Below are 14,539 nucleotides of genomic sequence, written 5' to 3'. Positions count from 1 at the left end.
ATAACCAATAAGATCCATCAGCTCCCATTATAACCAGTAAGATCCATCAGCTCCCATTATAACCAGTATATGTAATGGATATTAAATATATTTCAATGTAACATTAATGTGGTCCCTGCAGACGATCTCTCTGCTGGTCTTCATGTCCGGGTCTCTCGGGCAGACCGGTCCGTTTCTGGTTCTGAGCCCGCTGTCCGTCATGGAGAACTGGAGGAACGAGCTGCAGAGGTAAAGCCACATTATTGATATGAAGTAAAAAGGTGTTCTGTTTCATCTTCCCTTTATTATGTGATACATGGTTTAACCTGCTGCTTCTGGGTCAGTGAAGTAAACCGTATCTTCTAATATATGTTGACAGTTCTTGTTGTTTTACTTCTGTCTGCTCCCCTTTTTTTGCCAGTGACTCGAACAAAACTGTATTTAGAAACATGAACTGTCTTCATCTCAATTAGCACACACTTCTAAAAGCCTCCTTGCACGGCTGATGCATCGGTGCACGCAACATGAACCCAGATCCAAACAGTTGAATGGATGCTTTATTCAGAATATAAACTACATATTTAACGTGTGTCTGTCTGCAGCTTCGCTCCCTCTCTCACTGTGCTGTGTTACAAAGGAGACAAAGAGAGACGGGCTGAGCTCCAGAGAGAAACCCAGGACTTCCACGTTCTGCTCACCACCTACGAGGTCTGGGGATAATATCTATCTGTTATAGAAAAGCCACCCGATAAGTGTTGAAACTGACATGTTCAACGCTTTCCGTTACAGCTGTGTCTCAATGATTCCTCCTTCTTGAAGCGGTGAGTCTGAATAAGAAGTCACTAAATACTCTGAGAAGATGTAGATTTGATCCAAGACTAAAGTGGGAAACATACCCTCCAAATCTAAATCTGAAAAAAGTTCAGGAGGTGATATTTAAATGTAAAACCTGTAGTATGATCTGAGCTTTCACATTTAAATATCCCGTCCTGAACTTTTTTCAATAAAGTTTTTTCAATAAAGTTTTTTCTTGCAAATAAAAGAAGAGTTGTGAATTCTGAGTTTCTCCTCGGACTATCCCCCCATCTCTATTTCATTTCATTTCCAAACCTCTATTATGATTAGCTTTCATGCAAGAAACAGATGTACTGTATTCCCCGCTCTGCTCAGGTGGAAGTGGAAGGTGCTGGTAGTGGATGAAGCTCACCGACTGAAGAACCAGAATGCTCTCCTGCACAGAACTCTGACGCAGGTACTGATCTGCAGCTGTCGCCTGGTTCTTTATTATTTACACCAAAAGTACTGTATCTTTATTTTGTGTTGTAGTTCTCGGTGGGTTTCCGGGTGCTGCTGACGGGGACGCCCATCCAGAACAACCTGCAGGAGCTGTACTCCCTGCTGAGCTTCATCCAGCCCGCCGTGTTCAGCGCCGAGGAGACGGACGACTTCTGCAGCAAATACGCCAACGTGCGAAGCCAACCTGCTCTGGGTACAATATGACTTCTTGTTAGTGTCTGTGCTGAAAACAACAAAACCTCATTACCGAGCTTTGGGAGAGGGAAATAAAAAACCAAACAACTAATATTCTCAAAGATGAAAGAGGTTCACTTATCAAACCGGTAAATGAAGATTAAAGGCACATTAAAATAATGAAACTGATTCTTCTCAGAACAAAGATTTATTCATTTCCTGAAAAAACGATTTCTTTGATGGAATTGTCTGAATTGATTTGATTGACCAGAAGGAAACTCCTCGTTCAGTTTGGTTCGTCTCAGAAAATATCCACGTTTTTCCGTGTAAAAACAAACCTCAGACTCTTCTGTCCGAACGTTCCCCCGCCTTCATATTCATCTTTTTAAAACTACAATGCCTCGTCATACGTATCCAATCATTCCTCCTATTGACGGAAAGGTTTTGAAAGATGTTTAGCAGAATAATCCACTCAGAACAAGGATGATCAGTCCTTTGAATCTGTCTCCCAGCCGCCGAGCTGCAGAGCGTCCTGGAGCCCTTCCTGCTCCGCAGAGTGAAGTCCGAGGTGGCCGTGGATCTGCCGAGGAAGACGGAGCTGCTGGTGTACCACGGCATGTCAGCGCTGCAGAAGAAATACTACAAAGCGGTTCTGATGAAGGACCTGGGTGAGCCCTCTGCACTGTGGATCACAGACTGATAGATATACTGCGTCTCTGAAATTCTGAAGACCTTCTTTTGAATGTAGAATAGTTTTATTTCGATATGTGGGATCTGGTTTATGCATGGCCCAAATAATAAAGGAACAAACACACACATTTTTAACAAGACTGGGATATCAACCTGTTTTTGAATATGCATAAATATCACAGAGCTTTTCAAAAAGACGATTAAAGGGATCAAAAGTGGGAGGCTGTGTTTGCACGGTCTAACACTTCTGGATAAATCAAAAACTGCTGTTGCACGCAGAGACGAACAACAGGAGCTCGCCTAGACTTGTCCTTATTTTGACATCCTAAAGGGATTACTTTGCCATGTGAAATTTAAGTAGGATTTATTGTGTTTTTGCAGAAACACTGAATATTTGTTATATATTTAGTGCATGTGTATGTAGTCACTGTTTCTGATTACCTCAAATCCAGATTGGAGTTTCCTCACAGTCATTCCTTCTTATTTCAAACAATATAATGCCTGATAAATGAGATTGGATAATTAATTGGTCACTCTCTGCTTGGTGCATTGTACGTAAACGTTATCAGTATGTTTTCCCACCCTCATGCCTGTGTCTCAGAGGCGTTTGGAGGCGATCAGGGCAGCAGGAACCGGCTGCTGAACATCCTGATGAACCTGAGGAAGTGCGTGGACCACCCGTACCTGTTTGATGGTGAGACTGACGAGGAATGAAGACAGGCAATAGAGATTTATTGAATAAACTACATCCTCTCCTCCCGTTTCTCTGCTCAGGGGTGGAGCCGGAGCCCTTTGAGATGGGCGAGCATCTGGTGGAGGCGAGCGGGAAACTCTGCCTGCTGGACAGCATGCTGATGCACCTCCACAGAGAGTCAGTCATCTACCTTTCATTACATTAGTGTTAGACTTTCATTTTGAAATCCAAGCCCAATAATATCCTGCTTTATATTTTGATTGAGTTTTTGTCCGAAATGTATATTTTTGACTTCCTTTTTAAATGCTATTTTATTTTATTGTAATTGCAGTGGGGAGAACAAGTATTTGATACACTGCCGATCTTGCAGGTTTTCCCACTTACAGAGCATGAAGAGGTCTGTACTGTTTATCATAGGTACTCTTCAACTGTGAGAGAAGGAACCTAAATCAAAAATCCAGAACATCACATCGTATGATTTTTAATAATTAATTAGCATTTTATTTCATGACATAAGTATTTGATCACCTACCAACCAGTAAGAATTCCAGCTCTCACAGACCTGTTAGTGTTTCTTTAAGAAGCCCTCCTGTTCTCCACTCATTACCTGTATCAACTGCACCTGTTTGAACTTGTTACCTGTATAAAAGACACCTGTCCACACACTCAATCAAACAGACTCCAACCTCTCCACAATGGCCAAGACCAGAGAGCTGTGTAAGGACATCAGGGATAAATTGTAGACCTGCACAAGGCTGGGATGGGCTGCAGGACAATAGGCAAGCAGCTCGGTGAGAAGGCAACAACTGTTGGCGCAGTTATTAGAAAATGGAAGAAGTTCAAGATGACGGTCACTCTCCCTCGGTCTGGGGCTCCATGCAAGATCTCACCTCGTGGGGCATCAATGATCATGAGGAAGGTGAGGGATCAGCCCAGAACTACACGGCAGGACCTGGTCAATGACCTGAACAGAGCTGGGACCACAGTCTCAAAGAAAACCATCAGTAACACACTACGGCGTCATGGATTAAAATCCTGCAGCGCACGCAAGGTCCCCCTGCTCAAGCCAGCGCATGTCCTGGCCCGTCTGAAGTTTGCCAATGACCATCTGGATGATCCAGAGGAGGAATGGGAGAAGGTCATGTGGTCTGATGAGACAAAAATAGAGCTTTTTGGTCTAAACTCCACTCGCCGTGTTTGGAGTAAGAAGAAGGATGAGTACAACCCCAAGAACATCATCCCAACCGTGAAGCTTGGAGGTGGACACATCATTCTTTGGGGATGCTTTTCTGCAAAGGGGACAGGACGACTGCACCGTATTGAGGGGAGGATGGATGGGGCCATGTATCGCGAGATCTTGGACAACAACCTCCTTCCCTCAGTAAGAGCATTGAAGATGGGTCGTGGCTGGGTCTTCCAGCATGACAACGACCCCAAACACACAGCCAGGGTAACTAAGGAGTGGCTCCGTAAGAAGCATCTCAAGGTCCTGGAGTGGCCTAGCCAGTCTCCAGACCTGAACCCAATAGAAAATCTTTGGAGGGAGCTGAAAGTCCGTATTGCCCAGTGACAGCCCCACAACGTGAAGGATCTGGAGAAGATCTGTATGGAGCCAAAATCCCTGCTGCAGTGTGTGCAAACCTGGTCAAGAACTACAGGAAACATCTGCTCTCTGTAATTGCAAACAAAGGTTTCTGTACCGGATATTAAGTTCTGTTTTTCTGATGTATCAAATACTTATGTCCTGCAGTAAAATGCAAATAAATGACTCAAAAATCATACGATGTGATTTTCTGGATTTTTGTTTTAGGTTCCGTCTCTCACAGTTGAAGAGTACCTATGATAAAATTAACAGACTTCTACATGCTCTGTAAGTGGGAGAACCTGCAGAATCGGCAGTGTATCAAATACTTGTTCTCCCCACTGTATATTGCCTTGTTTTTATGCTGCTGCAACGAAAACAATTCCCAAATTGGGATCAATAAAGTACCTCTATCCACCCATCTATCCGTCCGTCCATCTATCCGTCTGTCCATCCATCCATCCACCCATCCATCCATCTATCCATCTATCTATCTATCCATCTATCCGTCTGTCCATCCATCCATCCAGCTATCTAATGTGTGTGTGTGTGTGTGTGTGTGTGTGTGTGTGTGTGTGTGTGTGTGTGTGTGTGTGTGTGTGTGTGTGTGTGTGTGTGTGTGTGTGTGTGTGTGTGTGTGTGTGTGTGTGTGTGTGTGTGTGTGTGTGTGTGTGTGTGTGTGTGTGTGTGTGTGTGTGTGTAGGGGCCACAGGGTGCTGCTGTTCTCTCAGATGACGAGGATGCTGGACATCCTGCAGGACTACATGGAGTACAGAGGTGAACACACTCCACCTGTCTCCTGTTTCTCTCACTGACACACACCTTCAATATCTGAACCCCAATAGGCCAGCACCTGCAGTGTACTGAATCTCCTCTCTAAAAGCAAAGATAAAGAATTTAATTTTCATTTTTCTCCACAGAAAGGCGCTGAATAAAGTCTTTGTGTTCAGGTTTCAGCTACGAGCGTCTGGACGGGTCGGTGCGCGGGGAGGAGAGGAATCTGGCGGTGAAGAACTTCAGCAGCAAACACATCTTTGTGTTCCTGCTCAGCACGAAAGCAGGTGAGGAGGGAATGCTCAACCACTCACAGGAGGGAGAAGTTATTATAAATATTATAGCTTTTAATGCAAATGATCCCTCCTTAAATGCAGCTCTCAGTCCTTCCAATCTGGAGCGGTAATCTAATCTGTTTGAGATTTGAAGTCTTTCATTTTTGCAGCAGCTTCTTAAATAGAATTTCCTCACAGACACAACTGAGGCAGGTTTCCTTGTGTCTCACTGAGTTCCTGTAGTGATTTAAAGGTGCAGCAGGGGGGGTGTTTCTTCTTTAGACAGCAGTCTGACAGGTTTGTAGATAACAGAGTCATCTTGTGCAATAAGTGAGCATCAGGATCTGAATCTGCAGCTGCTTCAGAGGAAGAGATGTGTCAGATAAGAGCTGCAGCATCATGCACGCTCTCCAGATAGAGAAGCCTGACTTCCTGTCTCAGCGTGTCACTGTGAGTAAGTAAACAGGTGAGTGATTGATACCTGATCTGTGTTTGCAGGGGGTGTGGGTCTGAACCTCACAGCTGCTGACACGGTCATTTTCATGGACAGTGACTTCAACCCTCAGAACGACCTGCAGGCGGCTGCTCGCTGCCACCGCATCGGGCAGAACAGGTGAACGTTGCTAAATGTGTTCATGTCTAAAGTAATAATAAAAAATCATTTATATTGATTTATTATTAAAACATATATTTCAAAGAATTATATAAAAGATCTTAAGAAATGCTTGAATATATATATTTATATATTTTAAGAAAACAAAAGTCTCAAAATGCCAGATGAGGGGGCAAAAATATTTACACACATTAAAACAAAATCGGATGGAGAAATCCCATTGGACCAGGGAGGTGCTGCCTTCAGGGTCCAACAGCTGGAGAGCCTTCTCATCCCTAACTTTGTTTTGTTCCAGGCCTGTGAAGGTGATCCGGCTCCTGGCCAAAGACTCGGTGGAGGAGATCATGTATTCCCGGGCGGTTTCTAAGCTGCACCTCACCAACACGGTGATAGAGGAGGGACGCTTCTCTCTGATGGACCAGGCTCAGTCCGCGGCTGCAGGGCTGCAGGTACTTCACACAACAACACAGAACCTGACAGGATCAGCACATCAAATATTAGCTAGGCAGAATATGATGACCACTATCAGCCGTCATATCCAGAGTAAGAATGGAATATGAGTGAGCTGTCAGTGTTTCTCTGAATCCTGCATCACTGCTTCCTCTTCTCTGCCTCTTATCTCCGCTGCTCGTCTCTCTGGGGTTTCCTGCAGCTCAGCGAGATCTTGAAGTTCGGGGTAGATAAGCTCCTGTCATCGGAAGAGAGCTCGGTGCAGGAAGTGAAACTGGAGAAGATCCTCGGCCCGTCTCGTGACGGTCAGTGGGCGGAGGAAGACTTCAGAACTGTCAGAGAGGAAGAGGAAGAGGAGGAGGAGGAAACTGACAAACAGAGTAGGGTTATCTCTTTAATCACTCTGTATATTTAATAATAATACGTGTTATTTATACAGCGCTTGGTGCTCAAAGCCCATTACATGCAAGATGAATCTGAGTATTTAACCCGGTTTGAGGTCAACAGCGTGACACACTGTTTTTCTGGGGTGTCAACAACCTCTGTGACATTTGGTTTCTCTTCATTCAATAAAATCTAATAAAAATAAAAAGAAATAGCATAAACATTCAAATAAAATAAGAAACTGAAATATAAAAGAAGAGGTCTAAATAAAAGAGTTCCAAAATGGAAATCATATCAAAACATAGATGAAAATAAAAATCGTGCAAAAAGAAAACTTTAACTTAATTTCAAAAAGAAATATAAAACAACTGTTTCAAAGTAATCAAATAAAATGTGATAGAATGTTCAGGTGCTTTGAAAACACAGGGTTCACAGTCCTGAATATGTGAGGAGAGCCTCACCCTCCCTGTTCTCCTCTGCAGACCACATGTACTTCTTCGAGGGGCGGGACTACAGTAAGGACCCGAGCGCTGAGGACCAGACCAGCTTCCAGCGTCTCCTGGAGGATCAGCAGGACGAGTTTCAGAGAGCCGTCGGAGAGGGACGAGCGCTCAGACACAAAGCCGGAGTAAGACTGTCTTTCTTTTCACATGATCGGGACAGCCTGCTCTGATTGGTCAGCTTAGAGAGGTCCCGTGTTGGAGCACTAATCAAACGAGTGATGTCACTATGTTCCCGGAAGTAAACAAAGGAATCCAACGGAGGTGTTTCAAGCGGGGGTGGGAGGGGGATTCTAGCCTCAGCGGACCATTTACATGCACTAAAACCAACAGAACACACTACAGGAGAGGCAACGCTATAGAAAGGAGAATGGGGCCTCTTTAATTGAAAAGCAGAATGATGGTAGTGCTGCACTTCAGCCTCTGAAAATAAAGAGCGCTTAAACTTGGTTGAACCTCTGACAGCTGCTTGTCGTAGAGACGATAATGATGACGCTCTGGGGAGATGATTATCTTTCAGTTCTCCAAAGTGGGCAGCGGTTGTGGCACTTCGTCCGGTAAACACACTCTATTTAGGGCATGGTGGTCGCAGTGAAACCCACTGAAGAAGCTCACACACACACACACACACCCGTAGCTTGTTCAATGGTTCACACACTGATCTCTTATAGTTTGTGTTTTACTGACGGGGTACAGTATACAGCAGGGGTGCCCAACCTTTTTTGAACCAAGATCTACTTTTAAAGTTGATAGTGTGTCGAAATCTACCAAGCCATATCGAAAGCCATAGCGTAACAACCCAATTAATACAATGCCTAATTCAAGTTGGAAAAGTGGTTCTCTACCTTAGTGGGACTTCTGGCACTGAGAGGAGGAGGCTAGTCTCTCATAGTCCGGACAGTAGGAGCTGCCAGCCGTAAGCAGGCCGCAAGGTGGTCATCAGTCCTGGTGGATCTGTATTTTGACTTAATGATGTTCATATGTGAAAAGGCAGACTCACACAAACATGTTGATCCAAAAGGTGCAGTCAACTTCTTTGCAGTGTGTCTGAGGTTGGGGCACTTCTCTTTCTGCATTAGATTCCAGAATTGGACCTTTGTGTCAGGTCTCTTGATTTGAGCTCAGTGTCATTATTTAGTGTGAGGATCTCATTCTCAATAGCACCGCTCTCCAGGTTGAAGAGTGATGCCACTTTGGACGCTGCAGGATGAAGGACCCACTAACTTTCAATCAAACAACACACACGACTATAAATGATGGCATCAGTCCACACAGAGAGGGCTGCAAACACCGGTTTGATTCCCTCCGTTGTCTCCAGGTCTCTCTGTCGGCCGCTCTCGGGATGCCGGTGAGGAAGAGGAAGGCTCTGAGTGAAGATGAGCTGCAGCTGAGGAAGAAGAGGAGGGAGGAAGCTGCGGCAAAGAGAGCCCAACTGCAGGAGGAAGAGGAGAAGAGGCAGCAGGAGAAGAAACACAAGAAAAAGTAAAGATTTCGATCAACCTGTGCGTCTATAGAGAGGTGCAGGAATGAGTCCTTCACTCTGACATGACTCAGCATCTCCTCACTTCCTGTCCTCTGGTCTGGAGGTCAATGGTTTCTGAATGTGTTTTTGGTTATAATGATATTAAAGTGAATATCGTCTGAGTTTTGACATAAATGATCGTTAGTTTCAGCCCTTTATCTGTCATTCTGACCCGGTTCCTCCTGTACTTCTGTCATGGTGCAGGATGGCGTGGTGGGAGTCCTCTGGCTACAGATCCCGCTGCCTGCTGTCTGTAGACAGTGAGGAAGAGGAGGAGGAGGACGAGGAAGATAACGGCAGTATTTCCTCCACAGATTCTGACAGCTTGGCGATCCGCTACGTCCTCGGAGACGTCACCCATCCCCACGCCGCTCGGGGGGACGCCATCATCGTCCACTGTGTCGGTATGAAGAGGAAGAGAGCAGCACGTCTTCATCGGTTTGTCTTGTGTTTCTGAACGCTCTGCTCCATGTGCAGATGACTCGGGGCGCTGGGGTCGGGGGGGTTTGTTCACGGCTCTGGAGGTGAGATCAGATGAACCCAGGAAACAGTACGAGTTGGCTGGCAAGATGAAAGGTAAGGGAGTAATATTAGAAAATCAATCAGGCCAATAACCAGGAAGACGTACCGAGAGCTTCCACTTCCAGGGAATTAAAAGTGAATGTACTTTGTACCATTGCTGTCAAACTGGAATTGAATCCAAAATGTGTTTCATTTCAGATTTGGAGCTGGGGAATGTGCTGCTCTTTCCCATCGACGACAAACAGTCCAGACTGGACGGCCAGGATCAGGTACTTCCTGTTGGTTAAAGAGGCCCTATTCTTCTCTTTGTGGCGTTCAATCTCCTTTAGTATGCTTAAGGTGATAGTGCATGTCAACGGTCTGCAAAGGCTAACATTATTGAGATGTTCAGAGAATTTTGAGATATTAAGAAAAACTCAATATTTGAGAAAAAGTCAGAATTTAGAAATTTCAGAAAAGCTTTTAAGGAGCCACAGAATGTAAAACTGTATTCACGTTGGCAGAGTGGAATAAGGAGAGCTCGGATCACTGAGCTGACATACCGTGAACCTCAAACACCGTGTTTCCTCCTTCACGTGCAAATCTTGAATATGCATCAGAGCGGTACAACGGGCGCATTACAACACTCCCTGTGTGTGACGTCACACACGGTCCTCCAGCCCCACATCTGCACACACCAGCTGCTGGAAACACTAACGCTAACACTCACCACTCCGTAACGCTGCTCTCCAATCTCCGACCAACTGGCTGTTCTTCAGATCATCGGTTCCCTCCTCCGATAGAGTCTCAGACTGTGAGGTTGATGCCAACAGCCTCCATGGTTCCTTCTCACAGTTTAGCTAACTTCACTTACTTCTGTGGGCTCTGAGGCAGCCATGGACTGCTACTTGTGAACCAGCCAATCAGAGCAGAGCTCGTCATCATTATTTAAATGAGACAATTCAGCTCGTTTAGTTCTAGGACCAAATCATAGGGTAGTAAATGGGTCTGTAAAACTGCATCTGGACCTTTTTTGGATCAACCAAAGTGAAATACCTTCTTGTGGACGTCAGAACACTTCATATACCAGATGGGTGCGTTCTGTGGCACCTTTTGAAGAGTTCTGAGATGTTGAGAAAAAGTTTTAGATTTTCAGGATCAAATCTGATTTTGAGAAAAAGTCAGAATTGTGAGATTTTCAGATAATCTTCAGTCAGAACAACATTTTAATTTCTAGAAAAAAGTCTGAATTTGAGGGAAAAATTCAAAGTGAGATTTCTAAAATTGTACGTTAAAAAAATGGAGTCTTTCTTAGATCTTCAGAAATCTTGAAAAAAAGTCGTAATTTTGTGCAAAATGTCCTTTTTACAAGTGAAACAAGCTGGACCTGATGCTGGTTCAGAGATAAGCTCTTCCTCCTCCTCCTCCTCCTCCTCCTCCTCCTCCTCCTCCTCCTCTCTACAGGAGTTGTTCTGGTCGCTGTGTGGTGACAGGACTGATGTGTCCTCAGATAAACTGTGTTGCTGTTTGTTCTACTTCCTGTTTGTCAGTTGGCTCTGATCGTGGCGCAGCAGAGAGATAGAGACAACAGACTGTCGGGCATCTTCCTCTCGGCTGTGGACGAAGGGCTGAAGAAGATCTACGCTGCGGCCAAGAGACTCAAGGGTACCGACAAGCACTCGATATTAATTCAATGATTTCATATATTTTTAAATAAACTTTGCTTTGTAATGTTCAACATAAAAAGCCTTTACAGAATATTAGAGACAAATATGTGTTTATGTAGGATTTAAAACATAAATAATTCAATCCAGTAAAAAACATTTAAGAAATCAATTCAAAGATTATTTTCTAGATTTAATAACTATAATTAATAAGTGTACATACAGTCAGGGAAAATCCCCACATTAGAGACGAACAGACTTCAGAGACTTCTGCAGGAGAAGGGTAATCAACGATCAATGAGTCGACATTGTTTCTCTGCAGAGTGAAAGGCTCTTCTCCTTTAACAGTCGTCTCACCTGCCGATAACACCTGCTGAAAATTCCTCCCGTGTGAGGACAAAGAGGAGCGTCTTATTTTATACTCGCCTGACGAGCTCTGCAGGATGTCGTCACTCAACGCGCACGGAGGAATCTCACAGAAGCAATTATTTCAAATATGAGAGGAATCGTAACGCCTGCAGCTGAGCGGAGATGGGTCCGCTCACAGTCAACGGCAGTGACAGTCGCAGCTCACGAGGAGCGGGGGCAGAGGAGGAACAAGGGCTGTGATCCTTACTGCCCTTAAAGCACTAATACCACAGGGTAGAATACCCCGTAACAACAAGTCCTGTATTCAAAACGTTTCGTCATCCAAACATACTTAAAGTACACGATGCAAAAGGTACATTCCCAGACTTTTGACCACAGACTTTGCAGACATTTTTTGGGCCATTTTTAAACATTTTCTTTAGATCTGCAAAGAAAAGGCGACTTATCGATTAGTTGATCGACAGAAAAACCACGCTGAGCTCTTTGGACAGATTAGTCACATTTATTTGATGCAAAACGTCTCTGAAGTCTGTTTCTGTTTTATATATCAGAGTGAATATCTTTGGACGTTTAAACACATCACCTTGGACTTCGAGACCCTGGGACGCACATTTCTGTACTGATTTTTTTGGACATTTTATTCACGCTTTTAAGACAAATTTGGGGCAAATGTTCTGCTTTGATCCGTTGACTTAATAATCCAACTAAATGGATTCAGCATTCATTTCTTCTCTCTGTCTTATATCGTATCAAAATGTTGGGCTTTGGACCGACAGACTCGAGAAGCCGTGGCTGCAGGCCTCTCGCTAACCCCCATGATTTATATCTTCCCACACAGCGAGCGTGCATCTGCCTCGCATCGGTCACTCCACCAAAGGCTTCAACTGGTACGGCACGGAGCGTCTGATCAGGAAACACCTGTCCTGCCGTGGCGTCAACACCTTCATGTATCCTTTCAACACGTCTGAATGCTCCTCAGGTAATCCTTCATCACGTTCCTCCTCAACGCCCCCTGCAGATATTACCACAGCCGAGCAAAGAGCTCCGCCTCCTCTGCACCCTCTTCATCCTCCCCTGACTCCACCCGGTTCAGTGACGATGCAGAAACAAGCGCTCCCTCCGGCCCCACGGCGCTGCCAGACTTCATGAGGGGGGTCCGGGTGTTTTTCTACAACCTGCCGGCGTCAGAGAGGAAGAGGCTGGCCCGCTACCTCATCACATATCCTTCATCGCAGCTTGGTTAAATATATAGTTTGGCGCTGATGTTTCTGTTGTGTTTTGTGATGTATTTTTAACGAGGTACTTCTCCACACTTTATTACCACGATGTTTCTTTATGAGTTTTCTGGGATTTTCTTCAAATAAATTTAGGACATTTTAGATTATATTTCTAATAATGACGACATTTCATATCTTTTTTGTGAGATATTTATCCACAGAGAGAGTCCCGTTCAAAAAAAAGAAGCCAAGTTTTAAGGTAGTTTTATTACATTTTTCAAGGGTTTTTAACGTCTGTTTTTAAAACATTTTAAATATCTGACGTTTCTTTAATGACTACGTCTCGCTGTTCGTTTTATTACTGCAGTAAATCTTTTTGACTTTTTTTGAAACCACTTTCGTTCCTAGGATCATACTTTAAAGTGTATGTGAAACACGTAGCACTGCAGGGAAGGACAGACATGAGCTGTGTTTACAGTGTGTTGTGAAGTTTCAGCGCTCCTTAGCTGCAGATCACGTATGACGGAGACGAGGAAGAGATCATGAGTCCGGAGGTCACGCACATCGTGGCCGAGGTGGAGAGCAGCGTCCAAACACAGGTCGGTGTGTTTCTGAGGATCGGTTCTGATAATCTACACCTTCTCTGAGGGTTCACACAAAACATGAAGATGTGAGATTACAGGCAGACACAGACGTTGAGTCAGGATGCAGGCTATTGAGGCTGTCTGTGGTTTGCATAATGAACAAGTTATTGCATATTAAACTGCAAGTGAATAGCATTTTAAAATGCAGAATATTTAGAAATATTTGTGTGTGTGTGAACAGAGACTCGATCCAAACTGCAGACACACAAAGCTCTACTTCAGACTCGTGGCTTATCCTCATCATCAGGATGGAGTTATTTCGGCTTCATTCGATCCGTTTATTGAGATCACAGGAAATGTTGTTTTTCTATGTTAATCTTGTAGTGAAGCAGAAAGCTGAGGGGAAGCGCTCACACAGTTAAAGCCTTCATGCAGAAGCAGAGGATAATGACAGCATGCAGTAAAAGCACAATAACAATGTTTGCTGTTGTTGTCGTGGTGTGTGGAACAGGAGCTGCAGGACCTGCAGAGCCGCTACCCCCAGGCCGTCGTCGTGCAGAAGCTCTGGATCGAGTCGTGTTTCTGCAAACAGAGCAGAGTCGACACGGCCCCGTTCACACACCCGCTGCTGTGATCCTTACTGCGTCTGAAGCTGCATAGCTCTGCGTCAGGAAACTCAGCCACTGGAATCATGTCCGGAAATATATTGTAATCATTCATGAAAACATGAGGAGAAGAAAATAAAACAAACACTCTGCTGTTGACTCTGCCCGGTTACTGTTGACTCTCTCACACACACACACACACACACACACACACACACACACACACACACACACACACACACACACACACACACACACACACACACACACAGAAACAACACGTTATGTCATCTGTTATGCAACGTATAATAACAACGTTTTTAAAACACCTGCTCATCAAAAACTTTCAGCAACGAGAGACGGTATTAAATGAATATAACAGAGTAAATCTTTAAGGTGAAATAAAATGCACAAAACAAGAAGGAAAACATGCTTAATGATAACAACACATACATGAAGTACAATGCACAACTGAAGATTGAAAATAAGACATTCAAGTAATTATTAGATTAGATAGACTCTATTCTTCACAAATTGGGAAATATAAATAATATAATTCATATGAAACATTCTTTAAGTAGTTCAAACTTTAGTAGCAGTAGTCAAATTAGATGCAAACGTAATATGGTGTGGTAAAAACCCACTGCATGGACACACTGCGGAACA

The 14,539-nt window shown here is 44.2% G+C and overlaps 1 protein-coding gene and 1 long non-coding RNA gene across 5 annotated transcripts in view; one reads left to right on the top strand and one right to left on the bottom strand.

Moving 5' to 3' along the window:
• Nucleotides 1-14,032, top strand: part of chd1l (chromodomain helicase DNA binding protein 1-like) — a 16,497-nt gene extending 2,465 nt beyond the window's left edge. For 2 of the 3 annotated variants that reach the window (XM_063891564.1, XM_063891565.1), the window contains 23 exons: nucleotides 122-228; nucleotides 582-687; nucleotides 769-800; nucleotides 1,150-1,231; nucleotides 1,306-1,468; nucleotides 1,962-2,117; nucleotides 2,741-2,833; nucleotides 2,914-3,010; nucleotides 5,119-5,192; nucleotides 5,366-5,476; nucleotides 5,963-6,077; nucleotides 6,373-6,526; nucleotides 6,730-6,907; nucleotides 7,394-7,539; nucleotides 8,730-8,893; nucleotides 9,138-9,337; nucleotides 9,411-9,509; nucleotides 9,654-9,724; nucleotides 10,985-11,099; nucleotides 12,306-12,414; nucleotides 12,486-12,686; nucleotides 13,202-13,283; nucleotides 13,780-14,032. In XM_063891564.1, coding sequence (XP_063747634.1) covers nucleotides 122-228; nucleotides 582-687; nucleotides 769-800; nucleotides 1,150-1,231; nucleotides 1,306-1,468; nucleotides 1,962-2,117; nucleotides 2,741-2,833; nucleotides 2,914-3,010; nucleotides 5,119-5,192; nucleotides 5,366-5,476; nucleotides 5,963-6,077; nucleotides 6,373-6,526; nucleotides 6,730-6,907; nucleotides 7,394-7,539; nucleotides 8,730-8,893; nucleotides 9,138-9,337; nucleotides 9,411-9,509; nucleotides 9,654-9,724; nucleotides 10,985-11,099; nucleotides 12,306-12,414; nucleotides 12,486-12,686; nucleotides 13,202-13,283; nucleotides 13,780-13,902 — 2,778 coding nt within the window. In that variant the 3' untranslated portion in view covers nucleotides 13,903-14,032. Of the gene's footprint in view, nucleotides 1-121; nucleotides 229-581; nucleotides 688-768; nucleotides 801-1,149; nucleotides 1,232-1,305; nucleotides 1,469-1,961; nucleotides 2,118-2,740; nucleotides 2,834-2,913; nucleotides 3,011-5,118; nucleotides 5,193-5,365; nucleotides 5,477-5,962; nucleotides 6,078-6,372; nucleotides 6,527-6,729; nucleotides 6,908-7,393; nucleotides 7,540-8,729; nucleotides 8,894-9,137; nucleotides 9,338-9,410; nucleotides 9,510-9,653; nucleotides 9,725-9,958; nucleotides 11,100-12,305; nucleotides 12,440-12,485; nucleotides 12,687-13,201; nucleotides 13,284-13,779 lie in introns of those variants that run through there. The other variant, XR_010166447.1, reaches the window with a different exon arrangement.
• Nucleotides 5,104-10,870, bottom strand: LOC134869697 (uncharacterized). Of its 2 annotated transcripts, XR_010166449.1 has the most exons (4): nucleotides 7,373-10,870; nucleotides 6,268-7,103; nucleotides 5,946-6,103; nucleotides 5,104-5,823 (listed from the first exon to the last, which is right to left on the bottom strand). It is a non-coding gene; the product is annotated as an uncharacterized LOC134869697 (long non-coding RNA). The 2 variants fall into 2 exon arrangements; XR_010166448.1 differs by having other exon boundaries at nucleotides 6,268-10,870.
• Nucleotides 14,033-14,539: the final 507 nt, after the last annotated feature.

This window comes from Eleginops maclovinus, chromosome 9 (genome assembly GCF_036324505.1).
Source record: "Eleginops maclovinus isolate JMC-PN-2008 ecotype Puerto Natales chromosome 9, JC_Emac_rtc_rv5, whole genome shotgun sequence".
Taxonomy (NCBI): domain Eukaryota; kingdom Metazoa; phylum Chordata; class Actinopteri; order Perciformes; family Eleginopidae; genus Eleginops; species Eleginops maclovinus.
Note: the sequence above shows the minus strand (reverse complement) of the source record. Positions and strands in the feature narration are given on the sequence as shown.